Below are 24342 nucleotides of genomic sequence, written 5' to 3' on the forward strand. Positions count from 1 at the left end.
GGGGCCACGGGCAGTGGGTTGTGGGCATTACACTCTGAGGGGAATGCCATGTCGACTTAGTAATTTTCTCCCCACCAGCACACACAGGCTGTGAGGCAGTGTGCATGTGCTGAGTGAGGGGTCCCCAGAGTGGCATAATTCATGCTGCAGCCCTTAGAGACTTTCCCTGGCCACAGGGCCCTAGGTACCAGGGATACCACTTACCAGGGACTTATCTGTGTGCCAGGGCTCTACCTATTGTGGAGACAAAGGTACAGTTTAGGTAAAGAACACTGGTGCTGGGGCCTGGTTAACAGGGTCCCAGCAAACGTTCAGTCATAATTAGCATCAATAAAAGACAAATAGTTAGGGGGTAACCATGCCATCAGAGGCATTTTCCTACAAACTTGGTTAGATCTGTTTGCCTCTGCAGAGAAAGCACAATGTCAGCTGTTTTGTGTGTTGGAGTTTCCAAGGTGGCACACGGTCTGTGCCGCTTTTCGTCTCTAGTGGAACTCTGGTGTCCTGTATGCCTTTCTGCCCGTAGTTCTCAAGAAGATCAAGAACGACCGAGCCCAAGTCATTCTTGTGGCTTCAGACTGGGCACGAAGAGGCTGTTATCCAGAGCTGTTGAGCATGGCCATCGATCCTCCGATCAGACTGCACTTTCGGGAGGTTCTCCTGTCGCAGAAGCGGGGACGGTTCTCCACCCAAACCTGCCAGTCTCTGCCTTCTTGCATGGAGTTTGAGCAGCATAAGTTGACAGCTTTTGCCCTTCCGCCTGATCTTTCTTTGGCCCAACAGGGCTCTGCTTTGGGCACCCTCAAAGGTTATCTGTGGGCATTCTCTGATTTTCTGAGGTTACCTGACCAACCCTCCCTGTTTAAATCTTTCCATTGTTAGTAGATTGCTGAAGGGTCTTACCCATATGTTCCCTCCATCATTCATAATGCCCCAATGGGATTTGAATCTTGTTCTTACTTTTCTATTGCGTGCTCCTTTTAAGCTACTTCAAACTTTCCTCTCAGGCTTCTGTCTTTAAAAACAGCTGTCCTTGTGGTCATCACTTCTGCCCGCAGAGTGAGTGAGCTGCAGGCACTGTCATCAAGGCCCCACTACCTTTCCATCTATCCTGACAAGGTGGTGCTTCATACTAGGTATTCCTTTTTGCCAAAATTGGTCACGCCATTTCATGTAGGCCAATCAGTCTACTTGCCTTTTTTTTAGCACCCCTCACATCCTTCTAAGAAAGAGGAGCGTCTCCACCATCTGGACCCAACAAGAGCATTGGTGTTCTACCTTAATCATGCTAAAGAGTTCCGGTTCCGGGTGAACGGTCAGCTCTTCGTGAGTTATGTGGGTGCGAAGAAAGGTAGGGCAGTGTAGAAGCTAACCATTTCCAGATGGGTTGTTCTCTGCATCAGATTGTGCTATGCGTTGGCTAAAAGGCAACCCCAGGAGGGTTTGCACGCTCAATCTACCAGCATAACAGCTGCAACAATTGTGTTAGCTCACAGAGTTCCAGTACCAGACATCTGTCAGGCATCAACATGGGCATCACTGCACACGTTTACAAAACACTACTGCCTGGACAGTCGGGTCTGGAGGGACGGGTACTTTGCCCATTCAGTGCTGCAGGACTTCCTAGTATGATCTTGGTTTGCAGACCCACCTCCAAGGATAGTATTGCTTGGGTATCTTTTCTAAGGTAACAAATCTGCAACTAGAAGTCGCTACCAGATGAACAAGTTACTTACCTTCGGTAACGCCTTATCTGGTAGAGACATATTCTAGTAGCAGATTTCTTACTGACCCAGCGCTCCGCAAACTGATTCCTAGGTACAGGGACTTCCCCTTCAGGGCCCTAGTTGTAACACACCGGTGATCAGGGTTCTTTATTGCTCCACGCTTCTGGCGTGGAAAGTCATGAAAAGAAACTGACGTCATTGCACTGGGGTGAAGCCTATATAGGTCCCACGGCGTCCTATCCAGTGCGCACATCGACGAATGTGGAGCCGACCAACACCATCTAAAATCTCCGGATTCAGACTGACGCCTGGGGGATATTCTAAGGGAAGGAATCTGCAACTAGAACATGTCTCTACCAGATAAGGCCTTACCCGGAGGTAAGTACCTTGTTCAACATCATGCCTTTTCCTTCCCAGGATATACTTAATGGCTGCCACAGCATGGACGTGCAGCAGGCGCATCACTGGCATGCCAGAGGCCAGCCCAGCGCAGGAGCCCTGGTCCTCCTGCCGCAACCATGCTGCAACCCTCCACATTCTCAGCCCCGGTCGCTGCTCCACAAGCTGCTGCCTCTCCATGCAATAAAACACTGAGGGAGCATTCTCCTGCACTTCCTGCAAGTTTTCATGCACTTACCCACAGCCAACACTGACTGCAACGACAGCTCCCAACACCCCACTCTCTAACACTCACACAGTCCTGCAACCAGCCACACAACACTCCACAGTCGCATGCTTGCACCTCAACACCTGCTCACTAACCAAATGCTTAACAGAGATCTGGGAACTGATGCACAACAGTACGCCAAACTGACCTTTTCTCACGGAAACTTGGCAGATCCCTGCAGAGGCACCTGACTTCGCCACAGCCATCCCCCGCCTACAAGATTGTCAGGCAAGACATACTTCAGAGGCAAAATCATCATCATCACCCACAAAAACAGTCAGCTGCACCACATCCATGGATATGCCATCCTACAACATGGAACACCTGTTGTTCAAGCTCCACGTCACAGCCAACTTCACCATTAACTGCAATGTCATCTACAGACACCGTGTCCGCCCACCAACTTCATCAACCCCATCACGGACTTAGTCATATCACTCTTCCTTAGTGTTAGCAATTATGTCCTACTCTGAGACCCAAACTTCCACCTGGAAGACTAAGCCAACTCCAACTCAAGAGCACTCATTGAAGACCTTGGAAGCCTAGGCCTCACCAACCATTAAAGAGACCTGCCCAAGTCACTGGATACCTCCTAAACCCTATTTTCACCAACTTCTGTAACATCTGAGTTGGCAAACCTAAACCAGTTCCCTGACCCACCACACCCTCATCAAGTTCAGCATCCCCCTCCCAATTCAAGGCACATACACCACCGCCAAACCAGCCCACCAAAACTGGAACTGCATCACTCACAAGGACAGGAACTCCGCTTTTAACACCCTCTGACCTGAACACAGCAACAGCCTCCCCAAAACCATCAAAGACTTCAACAATCTGATCACCTCCTGCGTCGACTCCCTGCAACCTCCTCCTTTCCTCACCCCCCAAAACACAACAATACAGTAAGATCCAGACCCCAGGTCAGTTGGGTCATGGAGGAACTCAGACCGATAAAACAATCATTGCAAACAAATCGAGAATGAGCCAGGACAACACAGACATGAGCATGTTCAAATCCAACTGGAGGCACTGCCAACAAATGATCTGAATCGCCCAAAGTGCTGCTCTGGGGACTGCATTGGTGCCAGCATCAACAGAAGCAAAGAAATATTCACCATTGTGAAAGATGTCAACTCACCATTGGCCACCTCCAACTGGATTACTCCCTCGCAGGACCTCTGCAACAACCTCAATTCTTGAGCAACAAAATCACTGCCATTTACTTCACCTTCAGCACATAACAGGACCTGACAGTCCTCGCCCAATGCCTCCCGATCTTATCTGAAGAACCAGTGTTAACGACATGGCCTGCCATCACCACAGAAGAAATGTCCGCCATGAAGTCAAACCACTCGGGGGCTCCATTTCACCCCATCCCCCAGCATGCCTACTGCATATGACTGCAGCCCATCTGTGCCAAAGCCACTCCCATTCTGAATGCCGCCACCTTTTATGCGACCTCCCAGCTGCTTGGAAATATGCAGCTGTCCTTCCATTTCTGAAGAAACACTCTGCAGATCCTTCAACTCGCACCAACTACAGACCGATATCCCTGCCTCTGGCCAAGGGCTTAGAGAAAATAGATCTCACTGAGAACCTAAACAGCCACCAACTCCTCAGTACTATTCAGTCTGGTTTCAGACCAAACTACAGCACTGAAATTGCCCTCATCATTGCCACAGATGACATTGGCATGACTCTGGATAGAGGAGACACAGCAGCCCTCAGCCTCCTGGAGCTCTCTGCAGCATTAGACATAGTCTCCTCCCACATCCTCATCCAACACCTACACAAATTTGGAATCCAAGGACATGCACGCCGATGGATCTGCTCTTTTCTGACTAAAACGAGCCAGTCAGCCTGGCACGTACACCTCTGACTCCCGCAACCTCATCTGCGGAGTTCTGCAAGGTTCCTTCCTGAGCCCGACCTTCTTCAACACATACATGATCTCTCTGGCCTACATCAGCATCATCTGCTCTCACAATATCAGCGTACTCTCCTACGCCGGTGACACACAACTCATTCTGTCCATTACGGACAAGACACCCAGTACCTGGATCAGGTTCAATGCTTGCATGCCTAAAACTGTCCCTGAATGAAGACCAACTGTCTAAAGCTGACCACTGACAAGACCGAAATCATGATATTTGGAAAGAACACATCACCATGGGACTCCACCTCATGGCCAATAGTGCTAGGATCAACAACCTACCCACCACACTCACCAAGAACCTCCGGATCATCATTAACAGCAAACTCAACATGACCTCCCAAGTCAATGCAGTCACTGCCTAATGCTTCTATACCCTGAAGACACTGAGGAAGATTTTCAAATTGCACCCAGAACGCCATCAAATGCGCCCTGGTCACAAGCAAGCTGGACTATGGGAGCCCCCTCTATAACAGGATCAACAAAAAACTCTCCAGAAGGCTGCAGACCATTCAGAACCCAATGGTCAGAATCACTCTCAGCCTCCCACGCCACACTCTAGCATCTCACCACACATGAAGGAGCTCCAATGGCTCACCATTTACAAACCAGCATAATTCAAAATCCTCACCCATACTTTCAGTGCACTACATCACACTGGCCCCAGCATACTTCATCAGTCTCATCTGCTTTTACAAACCTTGCAGACATCTCTGCTTGTGAATTCCTACTTGCACAAATCCCACACCTACAGAAAACCAGATCCGGTGGTCGAGCCTTCTCATACCTTGCTCCTAAAGCGTTGAACAATGTGACCCTACACATGAGTCACCTCCTCACTTCTTGATGTCCAGAAGAAGCTGAAGACCTGGCTTTTCGAGTACTCATGCCTAAACTTACACTTGCTCAGCCCCAGAGTGCCATCCTGGGTGATAGTTGTGATAGTGTGCTCTATAACTCAGCTTAAAAATAACGTAACATAACCAAATTTAAAAAAAATTGTTTTTAAATAATAGTGTTATAAAATACCAATTCAAAAAATTGTCAATTTCATTTTAAGATACATCAAAATTAAAGGAATAAATTGATATGTTACACCCCACAATTTAGTCACAAAAATAATGTGCACTGTGTCATAGCATTATTAATTTACTGCTGCCATTATCTATGTAGGCACATTATAGTTATTAGTCCCTCACAACTCTTAGGTTACACTCCCTCTCCATGAAACCTTTCGTTTTTTGTACTTGTAATGTATATCATTATAATTGCAATGATTGAGCCCTTTGATATGCCAGTCACAGAAAACGAGAATACTTGCAGTTCATTTCAGCCTCTAGGTCCTTAGTTTAATATTCCATCCACCAGTTTTCTTGTCTCAAGTGCTATGCCATCCAATCACTTGCCCAAAGTGATTTCTGAACTTGTTAACAAACTTAAGGCTTTTAATTGTGCTACATTGTGCCCAATATTGATAACATGTTTGAGACTGCTGATCACTTAGCTTTTTGCAGCATGGATTTCTTCTGGATTTGCATGTTGTGCATTATTCCACCACTTAATGCTCCCTATGATTTCTTTTTTAATTGTGGGCATCGACCAGAGGGTGATTTATGTCAACTCTGCATGACGTCAAGTGAAAGCCCACAATGCCGTTAAGGAAGATGACTTCAACTGTAAATCAATGATGAGATGAGCACTTGTTGAGAAGACTGAGATACAGAAAATACAGAGTTGAAAAACCAAGGGACAGGTGTTTTAGTGGGATCGACCAAAGGGGTGTCAGAGTTTGCATAGCTGGAAGTTATGGTCTCTCCTCTGTGCTTTAACAGGAGGGATTGAAATGAGTCCATTTAGAGTTTATCTCTAGTGCCACCATAAACTAGCATAGAATGAACCAAACAAAGGGCCTGATTTAGATATTGGTGGATGGGTTACTCCCTCATAATGGTGACGGATATCCTGTCCACCACAATCTAAATCCCATAGGACAAAATGGGATTTAGATTTCGGAGGACCGGATATCCGGCACCGTTGTGGCAGAGTAATCCATCCACCAATATCTAAATCAGATCCATTGTTTGTAACCTCTGCTTGCCCAAGGATCTTACATCTGTAAAATGTACAAAGCTTTCTAATTTAAACCTAAAAGCGTTAGTCATAACTCAGGCAGAATATTTATTCTTGAAAGATATGGGACTAAAAAGCTACAACACAGTGCCTCAGATGTACAGCACATCCAAGCTGAAGTGATAGAACTCAAAGAGAAGCAAAAAGACATTGATGCCAAAAGAAATGGCAGCTGAAATGGCATAATGACATAGAAAGCCAAAGAGCCCTTTTTGTTGAAAACAAGACACTAGAGTGGACAAACCTTCACGCTCTGACTTGACTCCATATGGAGACCAAGGTCAAAGGAAGGTTAAAGAACTATCAGAAAGGGAATGATTTCCTGCTTCCTCCCAAAAAGACCATGATGACTCATGACATCAAGCGTAAAGAAAATGTGTAAAAAGTAATAATAAGCCTCAAGGTGAAATGGTAGCTCGACAACAGAAAATTAAGTTTGAAGAAAGCCTGAAAGTATTCAGGAACCCCACAAAAAATAAGCAAAATATTGGAAAAAGCAGGTTCAGTACAGGAATAAATCTTGGGACCTGCGATTCCTAAACTACAGGAAGAGACACATAGATATTTAAAGGTGCGTAAGAAGTACCTTTGGAGGAGAATACTCAGGTTGAACGCATTAACATATGAGATTGACTTACCTCATGAGGAGGTAGAGTCCTGCCTATCTCCACCTGATGACCTATCATTATACCTACATTGGTAAGACGGTGGCTGACATTTATGGGGTTCAGATGAAAAAGAGGGAGCATATTTGTGTTTTCCTTTAGAAGTGGGTCTACCAACACAGAAGAATTATTTATCTTGTTTGCTACCAAGGGTAGCCATGATGTCCACAGTGTTCAGAATCTTCCTTTTAAGTCAAACAATCTCCAAGAGAGCTGGTGGACAGTCAAATAGGCAATCAGATCAACAGGAGATTTTGCGCAGAACTAACATGCTGCAAGCTTCTGCTACTTCCGCTCTACTTCATCATAGTAGGAGGGAGAATTATACTTTAGACTTTTTACTACCCAAAAAAAGGTTTGGAGAGCAGTGACACATTTTAGATTTAAGGCAGTTCAACAAGTTCCCGCAGAAACAGTCATTCAGAAAGTTCACTATGCAAAAGAAGCTCTAAAGTGACAAGTATGTGACTTCAGTGGATTTGCAGGACACTCACTTTCACGTCCCAGTTCATTCAAAAACACTACAAATATCTTCAATTCTAAGTAGCTGGTTGCCATTATCAGTTTAGGATTTATGTAACTTTAAGAATCTTTATAAAGAGTATGCCCCTTATAGCAGCATTTCGGAGTGAAAAAGGACATCAGGTCTTTACTTACATGACTGGTTATCAAGGGCAAGTCATCTTATGCCACCAAGTCAACCGCAAAAGCTTTTCTGAGTATATTTTTGAACCCTGTGGGCCTGATTCACCAACTGCACTATGTAGTATGTTTTAGAGTACTACAGTAGTACTACAGAACATACTAAAAAGTGCTATTTCTAAACTGCACTTTTGTAGTAACTTACACTTTTATAATAACATACTTTCATAGTAGGTCCTACCTCCATTATTTTCTATGGAAGGGCATTGCAGTACCAGAGGGATAGCCATGTGTAGTGCTTGACTTACTGCAAAAGTGTAAGTTAGTAAAAAACTTCAGTTTGTGAATACCAGAAAGCAGTAACCTTACTAAAAAGTGTAAAATTACTCAAATGTGTAAGTTGCCTTTGTGAATCAGGCCCTGGGTCTTTGAACCAACATGCTTGACTCTCACCTTGAACCTTCCAAACTCATTCAGTTTCATGTGTGATTTTGGACGCAGCTGTGGGGAAAGCTTTCCTGGCACAAGAGAAAATTCAGAAGGTGTAAGTTCTTAACTAATTAATTCAAAGGCTAATAAAGGTAACTGCCCAATTTTTTAAATCATGGGCATGATGTTCGCGTACAATCTTTACAGCAGGCTAAAAATCCGTCCTCTCCAAGGGGATTTGGATGCTCAATGGCTCCAGGTTCCAGATCTTTAGAAGACAATGTTCAGATCAATCCAGACTCAATAATGCCTTGGAATGCAGCCTTTCCATGTAGGAGCTACCCAAACACAACCAATGCATCTCTAGATGCATGGATCATCCCCTTACAGAATATAGAAATCAGAGACCATTGACTGGAGGGACAGCTTCATGTAAAACTGTTTTGCCAAGATTAAACAACCTTCAGTTTTTGTAAAGACAAACAACACAACTACTTTGTTTACATGAACACTGTCACTGAAGTGCTTCCTTGCTTGTTTCAGTGACAGGGTAACACCTGTCAGGAGTCAACAATTCGACTGATGCACTCAGCAAGACAGCAGAGGCCGGTCATGTTTGGGACTTGAACCAAGAACTGGTTTAAAGAGTGTTCTATTGATGGAGTTATCTAACACTGGGTCTGTTGGCAATGGTTGAGGGAAAAAAATGCCAAATGAAAGACTGTGGCATGCAAGGTTGACTAGAGGGTAAGGCACTTTCAGTGTCCTGATCGAAAATCTTTGCATGCACCTTTTTGCTTCCCCTTATTTTATAAGTAATCAGAAGTTTGAAAGGACCTTGGTACTGAAACTCGTGACTTCAGCGTTGTCTCACCACTGTTGGTTAACCAATATTCCTCCATAGCTCAGGAGCCCCTTGCTTTTAGCTAGGTATTCGGTACTGACCTCTTGTCCAGAGAGTTGGCCATATTATTCACCGCAGCCTGAATCAATTTATTAGCATGACTCCCATGTATTAGGCATTGTCCTAACTAGGAATCTGTCAGATTGCTGATCCATACCAGAAAATCAGGTCAATAGTTTTGCTTTCGGCTTCCTACAGAAGGAACAACTTACCTCTAAGCAAGGGATAACAAGAGGTATTTTTTCAGGTCATCCCTTACAAACATCATTGTTTGCTCATTCCCCTAGGAGTGGGGAGTAACAGGAGCGTTAGACATAGGACTTCCACTGGGTGACATCTGCAGGGCAACGACATTGAAGAGCCGCCACACATTATTGAAGCACTACTGTCTGAATAACAAAGAGTCTAGAAATTAGGCAGAGGGCCAGATAGCTTTTCTGCATCTTTTTCATCACGGTAATCCTCTTCTTTCTTTTTTGCGGTTATCTCAATATTATATATACATTGTTGGATGTTGTTTGAATGATTATATCATATATTACCTTTTTGATACTGCTTACTATTTTGATGCAAACTCGAATTTATTCAAGATTTTATGCAAGAGAAGACAAAAGTCACGTAATTGTAACTGCAGTTCTCTAGCATAAATGTCTTTCATCGATTCACATGTGACCCATTCTCTCCAGTCACAGTTTATCATGGTTTCATGTTATTTATGTACTTTCACACCGATGCTATAAAAACGCCAAGGCATGGTGGCCTCTTGGGGAAGAGAGTTTAATGTACCTTCACCATATTGGTTGGAGTTTGAAGCTTTTCTAATTAAGTCACTGGGGTACTAGAGCACATTTTTTCCTTAGTGTTTCTGTGGATATTTGACCTTACTGCTATTATAAATACACATGGCAGGAAATGATTCAACATGAATCTATTAACGATACCAGTGGTGGAAAACTGTAGTTACAGCTAAATAACTTTGTTCTAATGCCACAAATTTCCCAATGGCTTAAACTTGGGTTCAAGAATTACATTACAGAACATCTGTACCATCCACATGATCTCTCGAAGCAAAGAGCCTGTCTACCTTAAAAAGTAGATCCTCCTAATATCTCCTCACTATACCAGTTACAAACCTACGAACGTCCAAATTGCCCCTTATCCAACAGCAAAACTCAAAACAACAAATATAGAGACAGAGTACTAGGTATACATGTTCCAAGACTCTGAAATTCCTTGAACCCCCAGTCTGAGTACAGAACCAAATCGCCTCTATTGCAAAAAACAAATCTGAAAAAACAAAATATATTAGATGTTGTTTCACAAGAGTTCGAGACTCCATAAACTATAGGGGTGGGGATGAAGAATACTGGAGGATTAGTACACCTCACACTCAATTGGACTTTTCCTACTCTATATTTTGTTTTGAAGTACATCTCAGTTTCTTTTTCAGCACACTGTATAAAATTTCTAAATAAATGACATTCAGGCTACGACAGTGAGATGTTATTCACACTCATTTCCACCTATAAATCTAATTCTTAAATAACATTGTATCCATTTTACCTATGTGTAAGACATGGCATTTTATTGTCATAGTCTGTATGAAGATTCGGAGCAAAACTTTCCTTAACAGAATATGCATACCAGAGGGTTGAACACAAATTCTGGTTCTAGTAGCCCCGTTGCCCCAACTTCAGCCTTGTATTCTAATTGAAACAACATAAGGAGACACACAGTTGTCACTTCTGGCTCTCTTGGTCGTGTTTCCATTTTTCTCAAAGTGGATGCTCGAATAAAGATTCCTTTCAATTTCTTTTTCATGCATGTTTTTTCTCTTCAAGGATATTTGTGAAGGTTTTCTTCTAATTCTTTGAATTTTAAGACATTCCAAGTATGTTTCCTCATGAATCACATCTGGACATAATCCCAATGCAGATGTCTTGTAACGCCTATTAAAGAGGCATGCAAACTCTAGTTACATAACTTGTAACTAACCCCTTCAAATTTAAAATGTATGTCCTCTATGCACATAATGTAGACTCTTCTTTGTTAGTGACAGACTGGGCATGGTTGTTTGTATTGGCACTCATATGTATTGTATCAATCCGTTAGAGAAATATTCACGCTAATTAAACATAACTTTTGATGGTTGCATGTATTTTACATATATTACGTTCTGAATGCTCATGAGGCAAAGCACAATGTGGCCACAAAGTCTTACCAAATGTGTTCCCCTAACTAGTTATCTGTTGTTCTCCACACTGTTATCTTGCAGTGGAATATGTCCATAGATTGATAATAAGAAGGCATCAAGAAGTAGACAAGGACATAGACGGCCAGTATCCATCTCCCCCATGCAATCTGTCAAATCATCATACTAATAGGCTCTTTCTAGGGTCGAGCCTTCGAGATCATGTGCTAATGCATGCGTCTTGCTTGAGAGACTCTAGTTACCTAGAAAGAGCTTGGAGTCTGCCCTTGCTTACCATTTGTTGGTTTGCCTGACACTCTTCCTTAAACCCTCGTAATTGGTCACTGCAGACCAAGCATCATCTTTGTTCTTGTCTGAGGAGCAGGGACCAAGCACTGGTGGATTGAATTTAATCAGTGCCTGTCCGCTGCTCCCGAAGTGATTGAGATATTTCTTTATAACTTATAGGGCCCTACAAACAGAAGACTCGTGACTGGCAAAAATATTCCCAGCAGGACAACCAATATTACAAAGATTTAGTTTCTATAGCTTAACGCTTTTCTTTTGCCATGTTTCTTTCTTATGCGCATTTTCCAAAATTATGCTATAACACATAATCGTGCAGTACGCCCCAATCCACCCCATTCCAATCCACCCCACGCCGATCCACCCCACTCAATCCAATTGACCCCAGACTACTCTATTCCACCCGACCTCACCCCAAACCACTCCCCCCAGTCCACCACTCCCCAGTACTCCCAACCCATCCAACTTCAGTCTGCCACACTCCAATCCAAAACACTCTGCTCCTCTCGCATCCACGCCAATCTGCCCCACTCCAAATCCACAACAATCTGCCCCCCTCCAAATCCACAACAATCTGCCCCACTCCAATACAAAACTATCTGCTCTTCTCCAATTTTTCACACTCCAAACCAAAACAATCTGGCCCACTCCAGTCTGTCCTATGCCAGTCTGCCCCACGCCATCCCAAAAATGCCCCATGCCAGTCCAAAACAACCTGCCCAACGTTAATCCAAAACAATGTGCACTACTCCAATCTGGCCCACTCCAATCCCAAACATTCTGCCTCCCTCCAGTTTAGCACAGTCTGCCCTGTCCAGTCCAAAACAATCTGCCTTACTCCAATCCACACCAATATGGCCCACTCAAATCCATACTAATCTGCCACACTCAAATCCATACCAATCTTCCCCACTCAAATCCATACCAATCTGCCCCATTCAAATTCACAACAATCTGTCCCACTCTAATACAAAACAGTCGACCCCCTCCAGTCTGCCCTACTCCAATCCAAAACAATCTGCCCCACCACTTCAATACAAAACAATCTGCCCCACTCCAATTTGCAACAATCTACACACTCCAGTCTGCCCCACTCCAATTAAAAAACACCCCACTCCCTTTTGCCCCACATCCAATCTAAAATCTGCCCCACTCCAGTCCAAAACTGTCTGCCCTACTCCAGTTTTCCCCACTCCAAAACAAAACAATCTGCCCCACGCCAGTCCAAAATAATCTGTCCCACGGTAATCCAAAATATTGTGCGCTACTCCAATGTGGCCCACTCCTTATCCCAAACATTCTGCTTCACTCCAATCTGCCGCACTCCAATCCAAAACAATTTGTCCCATTCCAATCTTTAAAAAAATAAATCTGCCCCATTCCGGTCTGCCCTTCTTGAATCTAAAACAGTCTTCCCCACTCCAATCTAAAACAATCTGCTCCACTCAATCCAAAACAATCTGCCTCACCACTCCAGTCGGCCCTACTCCATTCCAAAACAATCTGGCCCACTCCAATCCAAAACAATCTGCCTCACCACTCCAGTCGGCCCTACTCCATTCCAAAACAATCTGGCACACTCCAATCCAAAACAATCTGCCCCACCCAATCCAAAACAGTCTGCTCCACTCAATCCAAAACTATCTACCCTACTCTAATCTTTCTCACTCAAATCTGCCCCACTCCACACCAAAAGAGTCTGCCTCACTCCAATCCAAAACAATCTGTCACACTCCAGTCTTCCCCATGCTAATCCAAAACAACCTGCCCAACTTTAATCCGGCTCACTCCAATCCCAAACAGTCTGCCCCTCTCCAATCCAAAACAATTTGTCCCACTCTAATTTGCCCCATGCTAATCCAAAACAACCTGCTCCACTCTAATCCAAAACTATGTGGCCAACTTTAATCTGGCCCACTCCAATGCCAAACAGCCCTACTCCAATCCCAAAAATTTGTCCCACTCCAATCTAAAAAAACAATCTACCCACTCCAATCTGCCCCTCTTCAGTCCGAAACAATTTGCCCCTTTCAATCCAAAGCAATCTGCCCCACTCCATTCTTTTCCAATCCAACACAATCTGCCCTACCACTCTAGCCCAAAACAATCTGCTCCACTTCAATCTGCCCCACTTAAAAACAGTCTTCTCCATTCCAGTCTGGCCCATTCCGACCCACCACACTGCAATCCAAAACACTCCAATCCGCCCCATTCCAGTCTGCCACTTTCCAATCTTCCACACTCCAGTCCAAAACATTCCAGTCTTCCCCACTCCAGTCCCCCCCTACTCCAATCTGTCCCATTGTAATCAGCTGTGTTTCAATCCAGAGGTCCGCCCCATTCCAATCCTTTGCACTCCAATGTGCCACACCCCAATCCAAAACCGCCCCACTCCAATCCACCCAAGTTCATTCTGCTTCACTGCAATCCGTTCAACTCCAATCTACTCCAATCTACCTCAACCCAATCCACTCAATTCCACCCCAATCCACTCCACTCCAATCCAAAATAATCTGCACAGTGCAATCCAAAACAATCTGCTTTAACACATAATCGTGCAGTACAATCTGCCCCACTTCATTCTGGCCGCACCAGTCAAAAAACACTGCCCAAATCCAATTTGTCCCTTCCAAATTTGTCCCTTCCAATCCACCTCACCCCACTCCAATCCACCAAAATCCACCCCACTCCTGTCCACCCCACACCTATCCAATACAGCCCAATCCAATCTACCCCACTCCAATCCACCTCACACCACTCCAATCCAGTTCACCCAACTCCAGTCCAATCCACCCCACTCTGGTCCAACCCATTCCAATCTAGTCCAACCCAATCCACCCATCTAATCGATTCAATCCAATCCACCCCACTGCAGTGTAATCCACCCCACCCGACCGCACTCCAATCCACTGCACTACAGTCCACCCCACCCCATCTAATTCACCCCTCTCTGATACAAATCACCCCATTCCAGTCCACCCAACCCCACCACATTCACCCCACGTCAGTCCACCCCACCCCAGTCCAGTCCACCCCAATCCAGTCAACCTCACTTCAATCCACTGCACTCCAATCCACCCCATCCACTCTACCCCACTCCTCTACCCTAGGCTAGTCCAACCACGCCAATCCATCCAGTCCACTCCAATACAAGCCAATCCTTTCCACCCCACTCTAAACCTCCTCACTCTCATCCAGAATACCGCACTGTAGTCCAATCCACCCCACCCCAATCCAGTTAATCCAATCCACCCCACCCCAGTCCTATCACTCCACCTTTCCCAATCCAATCTAATCTACCCCACTCAATTCCACCCCATTCCAATCCACCTCACCCCATTTCAGTCTACCCCACTCCAGTCCACCCACTCCAATCCACTCAAATCAATCCCACTCTACTCCAGTCAACTCCACCAGACTACCTCAATCCACTCCAGCCAGTTCCAATCCACTCCACAACACTGTACTATACGACACCCTCTGCCACTGAACTCTACTCCCCTTAACTCTTCGACACTCTGAACCCCTCACTCCACTGTACAACACTACTTCCCACTCCACTCGAACGCTCCACACCACTAACTTTTAGCCGCGCTGAACAGCAGGCACACCGGTATACCACATGGTAATAACACATCACCAAGCCAATAGCCCCTCTACGGGCAAAACCTATTTGCTTTGCCAGTGCTTCTTAAAACAATGTAACTTGTGATAGTGGATGTTCTCGTGCGAGAATTGAGCAAGGCGATATATAACTTGCACACAAAAGGGCTTTGGTTAAATAGCTTTGAGAAGTTGCTCCTTGTCCAGCCATTAGATGGCAGTTCTCAAACGTATTGCAAATAGCAGTTAGCCAGTAGACTAAGAGCAATAGTCACAGTGAACTAAATTTCATTTTACCTCCAGCATTTGTGTTGGACTTTCTGAATGTTGCTTCAGGGGATAATCAGATAAAGAGTAAAAATCAATATCTATAATGATGATAATGTTTACAGAGCTGTTGGATTTTTTGGGATTAACAGGAGAGTATGTCACTTAATAAGAATATTTGTTTGTTGTGTGACTTTGATGAAGGAGATCTCAAAGTATGATCACAGTGTGTACACAACTGTCAAATCTGAGAAAGGTATCACCACTTTACTCTCTGTATATTCTTTTTTGTTAAAGAACTCTTACATGTAAAGGTGGAATGAATATGGACTACTTACCGTATATGCGAGATGCGTTGGTTAGACCATTGGCTTCCCATGGAGCAGATGGTGTACAGGAGGTAGTGGACTTCATGGACACGTACTACTTGATAAAAGAGGATGTTGAAAACATCATGGAGATCAGCAGCTGGGGAGGAAAACCAAGCCCCTTTTCCAAACTCGATCCCAAGGTGAGAAATGCATATAACTATCAGTTATCTAAAATATCAACTTGTTAAGATGTGCCCATTTATGTTAAAACTGTACAATTTATTTTTAAAAAAGCAAAAAACGAGCCCACCTTCAAATTTCCACTACAAATTATTTCAGAATGTTCTACACCCTGCCAGGTGTTGCCCCAGCACTATGTGGTGGTGTCACTCTACAACTTTTGATATTTCAAAAAAGGAATACCGGGTTCACATAGGTAAGAGTGACTTCTACTTGAAACCTCTGAAAGAGATTGCAGTGGGCATTTCAGGCACTTTTGGTTGAACGTCATTTTTGTTTTCTAACAAAAATGATTGCATGAATAAGGAATCCTTGCAATTTTGCTTCATGCATATTTTTTCTCTCCGTACTAAGTTTCTTCAAATTGTTTGAATTTTAAGAAGTTTGAGGTGTGTTTGCTCATGGATCATATCTCAGGCAAATCCAAATGTGGATACCTTGTAATACCTATTAAAGATGCATGAAAGTACGAATTACATACATTTAAACTAATTCGTCCGAACAGCTTGATAATAAAAAAAAAAAAAAAAGGAAATCACCTGCAATTCAATCATCCCGTTCTCAAAATGCAAAAACTCAACAGGGTTGGTTATAATTTGTCTTTGATTATAATGGGAAAAAAGAGGGTCTGTTTGCCCATGTATAGCAGGGATGTTCCTGATCGTAAGAGATTCTCATAAGAAGTATGAACAGTGTAACTGAGGTAAGTAGTTTAAATTCAAGAAGAAAACCCTCTTCATGCTTCAGTCAAGGGCTAAAATCCTCTTATTAGCGCAGTCATGTATTTTTGGTTGGTGCAGTTCTTCGTTTCCTCAATATCAATTTTAACATGTGTTTTGTCAATCCACGCACACCTCTGCTTTGGCTAGAAACTCCATCTGTCCTTTCCAATGTGCATCATAAGCCACCCTCTTCTGTAGTAAAGCAATTCAGCTGTTGGATGCTTGTCAGTGGCGATAGGTCCCAACATTTTGCTATATACAGGGGAACCAGGCGGCAGTGCCCTCTATCTCTGTTGTAGAACCACTATCAGCAATGGAAGCATCTCCAAAAAAGGGAATGCCATTTGGTGGTGGGGTTGCTGGCTCAGTCTTCCATTCCTCCAGTAATGGAGACGCTGGTGGTATATGGACAGATCTCTGGTTTCAAAGTTAATTTTGGTAAATCTGAAATGCTTAGCATAAGCCTCTCACAGACCGTAGTAAACCACATCACAGAAACAACACACTTCCGCTGGTCCACACATTAAGTTAAATACCTGGGAGTTTATATCACCCCAAAACTACAACAACTTTAGGTAGGAAAGTATCCTCAACTCCTCAACAGCCTTATTCAGTATCTCCACCAGTGGCGTTCCCTCTGTCTTTTGTGGTTAGGGAGGATAGCAGTGATTAAGCAGAATATACTACCCAGACGGCTATACATATTCCAACTCTGATATGCACAAATTACAGACGGCAGCCAACACCTTTATATGGGAAGCCAAAAGACCCCCACAAATCGGGGACACTTTTAAAAACACACATATGTGCCGGAGGGTTGGCTTTCCAGACATTCAAAAGCACTTCTGGCAGCACAGCTGAGGATCGTTTGAGTGGTCTCTCTATGAGATGGATAAACATTCGGTTCATATGGAGGCAGTTGTGATGGAACGAGCACTTTTGGGCCATGCCTTGGCTCCCTAAACGTGCCAGACTGGCAGTGTTACTACTACCAGATCCTGAAACCTATTTTTGAGCTATGGGACTCAGCTGTGAGGGGTGGCACAGTAACCACCTATCTGATAGAGACTTCTAGCTGCAGATTCCTTACCTTAGAATTCCCTGGCGCCAGCTTCGAATCCGGAATTTTTCTGCTGAGCAGTACCCTGCACGCCATTGGGTGGCGTCGTCTGGATGTGCGTGCGTTGTCTGGCTCCGCATGATGTTGTCAGTGACGTTGGAGCGACCCTGGCACGCGTACGTCAGTTCTCTTCCTTCCGCACCGGTTAATAGCAGATCCGGAAAGAGCGACCCTTTTTCTTCGACGGTTGCCAAGGTTTTTCAGCTTGATTGTTTGAACATGTCTTTGAGAAAGACTGGATTCAAACCATGTGGTGCATGTCGTCGCACCATGTGGGTTACGGATCCACACAGTGTGTGTCTCTGGTGTTTGGAGAAGGATTACGACGACTTCGTGTTCCGACTGTCGGACCATGGCTCCGAAGGCCTTGAAGGAGAGATCCCTCAAACTTCTAGCAGCCCGACAGCCAACTTCGGTCGGCGCGACTCTGAGGAGGTCACGGTCCCGCAGTAGGAGGAGGTCACGGCATTGCTCCCGGAGCTCCAAGACCTCTTCCTCGCATTCGAGGCCATCAGATTATTTAGGTAAGATACTCAAGAAGTCGTCCAAGCGGACTTTGACTTCCCCATGCCTGTCGCCGACAAGGCATCTAGGGAACGTCAACGTTCCGAGTGCCATTCTGCAGAGCAGTCACCAGGGCCGACTCCGCATCTTCACCCTTTTCCGGGTACGGGAACGACCCTAGATCAAATAAGAGTTTTACGAGGCCATGCGCCTTGTTTTTGAGCGGGCTGCACCGTTGGGTGGGTCTTCTGGCCCCGCGGGGTCAGCAGGGGCCTCATCGGATTCGATGGCGGTGGCTTCGGCCTCGGCACTGTTGGGGACCCGCAGATCCAGACCGGCGCCAGTTCCACACAGTCGACCTCCTCCGGCGCCGGGTCCGACGTCGATGCTTCCTCCACCAACGGCGTCCACTGGTGGTAGCCCCAGCCTCATTGCGGATAATCCGTAGCGACATTGTACGTCTCCGACTTTGCCTGAGCCTTATTTTGAACAGCCAGGCCCAGGAGAGGAGTGGGAGGGATCTGAGGACCCTTTGGAGTGTGAGTTGGAGCAAGATCAGGATTGGTATGAGGATCTAGGGGAAGCCAGTGGACTGGACACGTCTCCAGATACTGGTATGCTCTCTCCTTCTAACGTGGCTTCGGAGGAGGGAGCTTCTTATGCTTCGGTGGTGCATAGGGCAGCTGAGGTCTTGGACCTAGACTTGCCCACGGTGCCAGTCAGGATGAATCTCCTGACAGAGCTGCTTCAGCCAGGGGTGACTACATCAGAGCCGATGTTGCCCTTCAATGAGGCCCTAACGGAAGTCCTTCTCGGAACATGGTCGAAACCCAGCAAAGGGGCTCCTGTGAATAGGACAGTCGGCCGCCGCCATAGACCTGCTCCAAACGACCCTAGTTTCCTTTCCCAACACCCCACCCCAGAGAGCTTGGTGGTCCAAGCCTCCACTTCCTGTGGTGTCTTCCCTTCTGCCCCTCCGGATAGGGAATTCAAGAGGCTGGGCCAACTTGGGAAGAAGTCATTTTCTTCCACCAGCCTGGTATTGAGGTCAATAAACACCTCTTCCATATTGAGCCGTTTTTCCCAAACTTTATGGGATAGGGTGGCACAGGTGCTGCCCCAGGTCCCGGAGGGCGTACGAGACACTCTCACCCAGGCTGTCAATGATGGGAGAGATGCAGCCAAGTTTACAATCAGGTATGGATTGGACACGACCAACTCGCTGGGAGGAGCAATTGCGTCAACAGTGTCCCTAACTCGCCACCCCTGGCTACATTTGACTGGCTTTTCAAGGGATGTCCAATCGAGTTTGATGGACATGCCCTTTGATGGCACTCGCCTTTTTGGTGAAAAGGCAGACTCAGCGCTTGAGAGGTTCAAGGATTCTCGAACTACTGCCTGATCCTTGGGCCTCTCAGCGCCAGTTCGACAGCAGTCTGTCTTCCGTCCCTTTCGAGGCTTCGGAAGGGGTGCGGTACCACGCCAGCCACAATTAAGCCACTGTCCTCCGGCTTCACAACATCCCGGGAGAGGACGTGGTCGTGGTACCGTCAGTCCCAGAGGGTCTGGCCAGCGGTCGGCCACCACACAGCCCTCCTCCACTGCGTCCAAGCCCCACTAGTGTGGTTCTGCAAGACCATGTCCGTCCAGTTGGAGGGAGGATTCAATTTCATCTCCCTCACTGGTATTCCTTCACAACGGACGAATGAGTCTTGCAGATCATACGTAAGGGCTATTCCCTACCAGTATTTCCCTCCTTCTATCCCTCCGATAAAAGAACGGCTGATAAAGGACCATTTGATTTTGCTCCACAAGGAAGTTATGGCTCTGTTGGCCAAGGAAACTATAGAAAGAATCCCGATGTCAGAAGTAGGCAGTGGTTGTTTTTCCCGCTACTTTCTGATTCCCAAGAACAAGAAGTGCCTTTGCCCTATCCTGGATTTAAGGGACATCAATCTCTTCCTCAAGGAGAAATTCAAGTTGCTCACTCTTGCTCATGTCTTGTCTGCCCTAGACCAAGGAGACTGGATGGTAGCATTGGACTTGCAGGATGCGTATTTTCATATCCCCATCCTGCCCGCCCACGGGCGTTACTTGCGGTTCAAGGTGGGCCAAGAGCACTGTCAGTTAACCGTTCTCCCCTTCAGTGTCACCAGTGCCCCTCGGTTTTCACCAAAGTGATGGCGGTGGTGGCAGCTCATCTGTGCAGGTTACGATTTCAGTCTTCCCCTACCTAGACGATTGGCTGTTGAAGGCTCTGACACCCCAGGCTCTCGTCATCCGTCTCCATAAGACGGCGAACCTCCTGCATTCGCTGGGGTTCACTATAAATGTGCCAAAGTCACACCTGACTCCCTCTCAGAAGCTTACTTTCATTGGAGCTGTTCTGGACACTGTGCAGTATTGGGCCTAATCTCCCGAACAGCGAGTCCAGGATATTCAGGTTACGATTCCGGTGTTTCGGCCTCTATCCTGGATTTCGGTGAGACAGACTCTGAGGCTGTTGGGACTCATGGCTTCCTGCATCCTATTGGTCAAGCCTGCCAGATGGCATAAGAGGGCTCTGCAGTGGGACTTGGAGTTCCAATGGGCACAGCATTTGGGAAATCTTACCGACGTGGATCAGATCTCAGAAGGAACTGCAAAGGAGCAAAGGATCTGCAGTGGTGGTTAGTGAACTGTGTTTGGGTCATAGGCAGACTCCTCTCCCTTCCCCAACCAGATCTCACAGTAGAGACAGATGCATCACTTCTGGGACGGGGCGGCCATCTGGGAGAGGTGGAGATCAGATGTTGCTGGTCTCTGGCGGAATCCAGGCTCCATATAAACTTGCTGGCGCTCCGGGCGATCCGGCTAGCATTAAGAGGATTTGTTCCTGTTGTGAAAGGGAAGGTAGTGCAGGTGTTCACGGACAACACTACCGCAGTGTGGTACTGCAGCAAGCAGGGCGGTGTGGGGTCGTGGACTCTTTGTCAAGAGGCTCTGCGTCTCTGGACATGGCTGGAACAGCAGGACAAATCCCTGGTGGTTCAACATCTGGCAGGTTCTCTGAACGCCAGGGAGGACAAACTCAGCTGACAATGCTTAGCAGGTCATGAATGGCATCTCCATCCGTAGGTGGGGCAAGGACTCTTTCAGCAGTGGGGAGAGTCTTGGTTAGATCTGTTTGCCTCCGTAGAGAACGTTCAATGCCAGCAGTATTGTGCATTGGAGTTTCCAAGGGGGCTATCGCTAGGCAACGCTTTTCGTCTCAAGTGGAGTTCAGGCCTCCTGTATGCCTTTCCGCCCATACCACTTCTGCCCAGAGTTCTCAAGAAAATCAAGAATGACTGGGCCCAAGTAATCCTAGTGGCTCTGGATTGGGTACGGAGAGTCTGGTATCCAGAGCTTCTCAAAATGAGCATCAGTCCTCCAGTCAGGTTGCCTCTTCGGGAGGACCTTCTGTCGCAGTAGCAGGGGAAGTTTTTCCATCTGAACCTGTCAACTTTGCGGCTTCATGCGTGGAGGTTGAGCGGCGGCAGTCAATGGTTTATGACCTCCCTCCCGGAGTCTGTGATGTCATTCTGGCAGCCAGGCGTCCCTCTACTAAGTCGATTTACGCCTGCCGGTGGAAATGTTTTGTTTCACATTGTAGAGAGAGGTCTATTGATCCTCTTTCTTCTTCTCTATCTAATGTCCTTTTGTTTATTCTATCACTTGCCCAACAGGGTTCCTCCTTAGGGACTCATAAAGGGCTATCTTGCTTCCTTATCGACTTCTTTACGCTTGCCCGACCAGCCATCTTTGTTCAAGTCTCCCGTTGTACAGATATTCTTAAAAGGGCTCGTGCATATGTTTCCACCTGTGCCTTTTGTCATGCCCCAGTAGGATCTTAATCTTGTACTTACTTTTCTAATCTGTGCTCCTTTTGAGCCTTTACATAACTGTCCTCTCAGCTGCTCACTATCAAAACAGCTTTTTTGGTGGCAATTACATCTGCCAGGAGAGTGAGCTGCAGGCTTTATCATCGAAACCGCTGTATCTCACGATATATTCTGATAGAGTAGTCCTCAGAACCCATGCCTCTTTCCTCCCTAAGGTGATGTCTCCTTTCCATTTGGGTCAAAATATCACCCTGCCCACCTTCTTTGCGCCACCGCATCCCTCTAAGGAAAAGGAGCATCTCCATTGGCTGGACCCAAAAAGAGCGTTATCGTTCTACCTTGACCGCACAAAAGAGTTCCGGGTGGGCGACCACCTCTTTGTGGATACGTTGGTGCAAAGAAGGGTCAGGCAGTACAGAAACAATCCATTTCGTGCTGAGTGTTGTAGGAAGTTGGCTCTGTATATACTATCTCAAAGTGAGAGATAGTGTGCACAGAGTCCAAGGGTTCCCCTTAGAGGTTGATAGTGGCAAAATTAGATAATACTAATGCTCTATTTTGTGGTTGTGTGGTTGAGCAGTAGGCTTATCAGAGGGTAGTGTTAAGCATTTGTTGAACACACACAGGCAATAAATGAGGAACACACACGCAGACTTACTCCAGACCAGTAGGTTTTTATATAGAAAAATATATTTTCTTAATTTATTTTTAGAACTGCAAGATTCAAATTTGAGGTAAATACATAAAATGCAAGGTACTTTACACAGGTAAGTATAGAACTTTGATTTAAAACAGTAGTACACACAGTTTTGGTTAAAATGGCAAATAGCTATTTTAAAAGTGGGCGCTGCAAAAATCAACAGTTCCTGGGGGAGGTAAGTAATAGTTAGTTTCTTAGATAAGTAAAGCACCTACAAGTTCAGTCTCCTGGGCATAGGCAGCCCACCGTTGGGGGTTCAAGGCAACCCCAAAGTCACTGCACCAGCAACAGAGTGCCGGTCAGGTGCAGATGTCAAAGGCGGGCCCAAAACACATAGGCACCTATGGAGAATAGGGGTGCTCTGGTTTCAGTCTGCTAGCAGGTCCTCAGGGTGCAGACCAGGGGGTTTTTGTAGAGCGCTGGGGGGGGATCACTTCTTGATTTCCCTGTCACTCTTTAGCTGTTTGGTGGGTATCAGATTAAATGGACAGGTTGGAGTGATGACAATTCCTTGTTGTTAGTGTTAAAATACCAGTGCCAGCGCTCCTTCACTGGGTAGTCTGCACTGCAACATCTGACTCCCTCGAATCAGGGTAGACGTTTGAAGTGGTCCAAAATAATTCCGGAACAATTCTGTGGGTCTTTGTTTAGCCAGCTGGGCCCTGAGTTAGAATGCTGTCTTAACCCTAACATCTCTGGCAAGAAGGTTTTCACTGCTTTTTGCGCTCTTTGTGCAGGGGTGAGACTTTTCCTTATGTGTTCCTTGCTGAGGTTTACAGATCCAGAATATTCCCCAGCAGTTTAATAAAGCATGTTCTAAAGCTCTTCATGGTCTAAAATCAGCCCTTAAATATTCTCTGAGAAATAGGGGGGATTCAGGAACTAAGATCCCACTACAAGAAAGTGTTGAAGGAGAGAAAAACCCCTTAAGGATGATGCCTGGGACCAGTTAGTCTCTGCCAGTGAATCAAAGGATTGTGTAACCTTTTGGAGAACTTTCATTCACCCCCTTCTTGCTGAGGATGCCAAGTCAAATCTTGCTACTGTGATTCCTGAATGGTATGAGCATTTTTCTCAGATCTATTCTTTTTAGGTTAGGTCTGACTCTGGCACCCCAAATAGCAGCATAAATGAGGTTTATGTCCCTCATATGGGTCCACAGGTGAGGAGTGCCTCTGGCCTTAACCTTTTCTATCTCAGAAGTTACCTGTGCCATTAGATGTTTAACTCGCAATAAGGCCCCCAGACCTGACATTGTTTCAGCTGACCTTTTCAAGAGTGACATAGCTATTTGGGCACCCCTGCTGACTAATACCTTAAATGCTGCAGTGTAATGCTCCCTCCGTTCCTGACTCCAATCCATCCTTTTACCAGTTTTCAAGAAGGGTGATCTGGCGATCCGAAAAGTTACAGGCTCA

At 45.8% G+C, this 24342-nt stretch overlaps 1 protein-coding gene across 1 annotated transcript in view; it reads left to right on the plus strand.

The window, feature by feature from the left end:
- The window catches only part of RFC1 (replication factor C subunit 1), a 622078-nt gene that overhangs the window by 574774 nt on the left and 22962 nt on the right, over nucleotides 1-24342 (plus strand). Inside the window, exon 23 of the mRNA XM_069202064.1 lies at nucleotides 15762-15975. Coding sequence (XP_069058165.1) covers nucleotides 15762-15975 — 214 coding nt within the window. The remainder of the gene's footprint in view (nucleotides 1-15761; nucleotides 15976-24342) is intronic.

This window comes from Pleurodeles waltl, chromosome 1_2, assembly GCF_031143425.1.
Source record: "Pleurodeles waltl isolate 20211129_DDA chromosome 1_2, aPleWal1.hap1.20221129, whole genome shotgun sequence".
NCBI lineage: Eukaryota > Metazoa > Chordata > Amphibia > Caudata > Salamandridae > Pleurodeles > Pleurodeles waltl.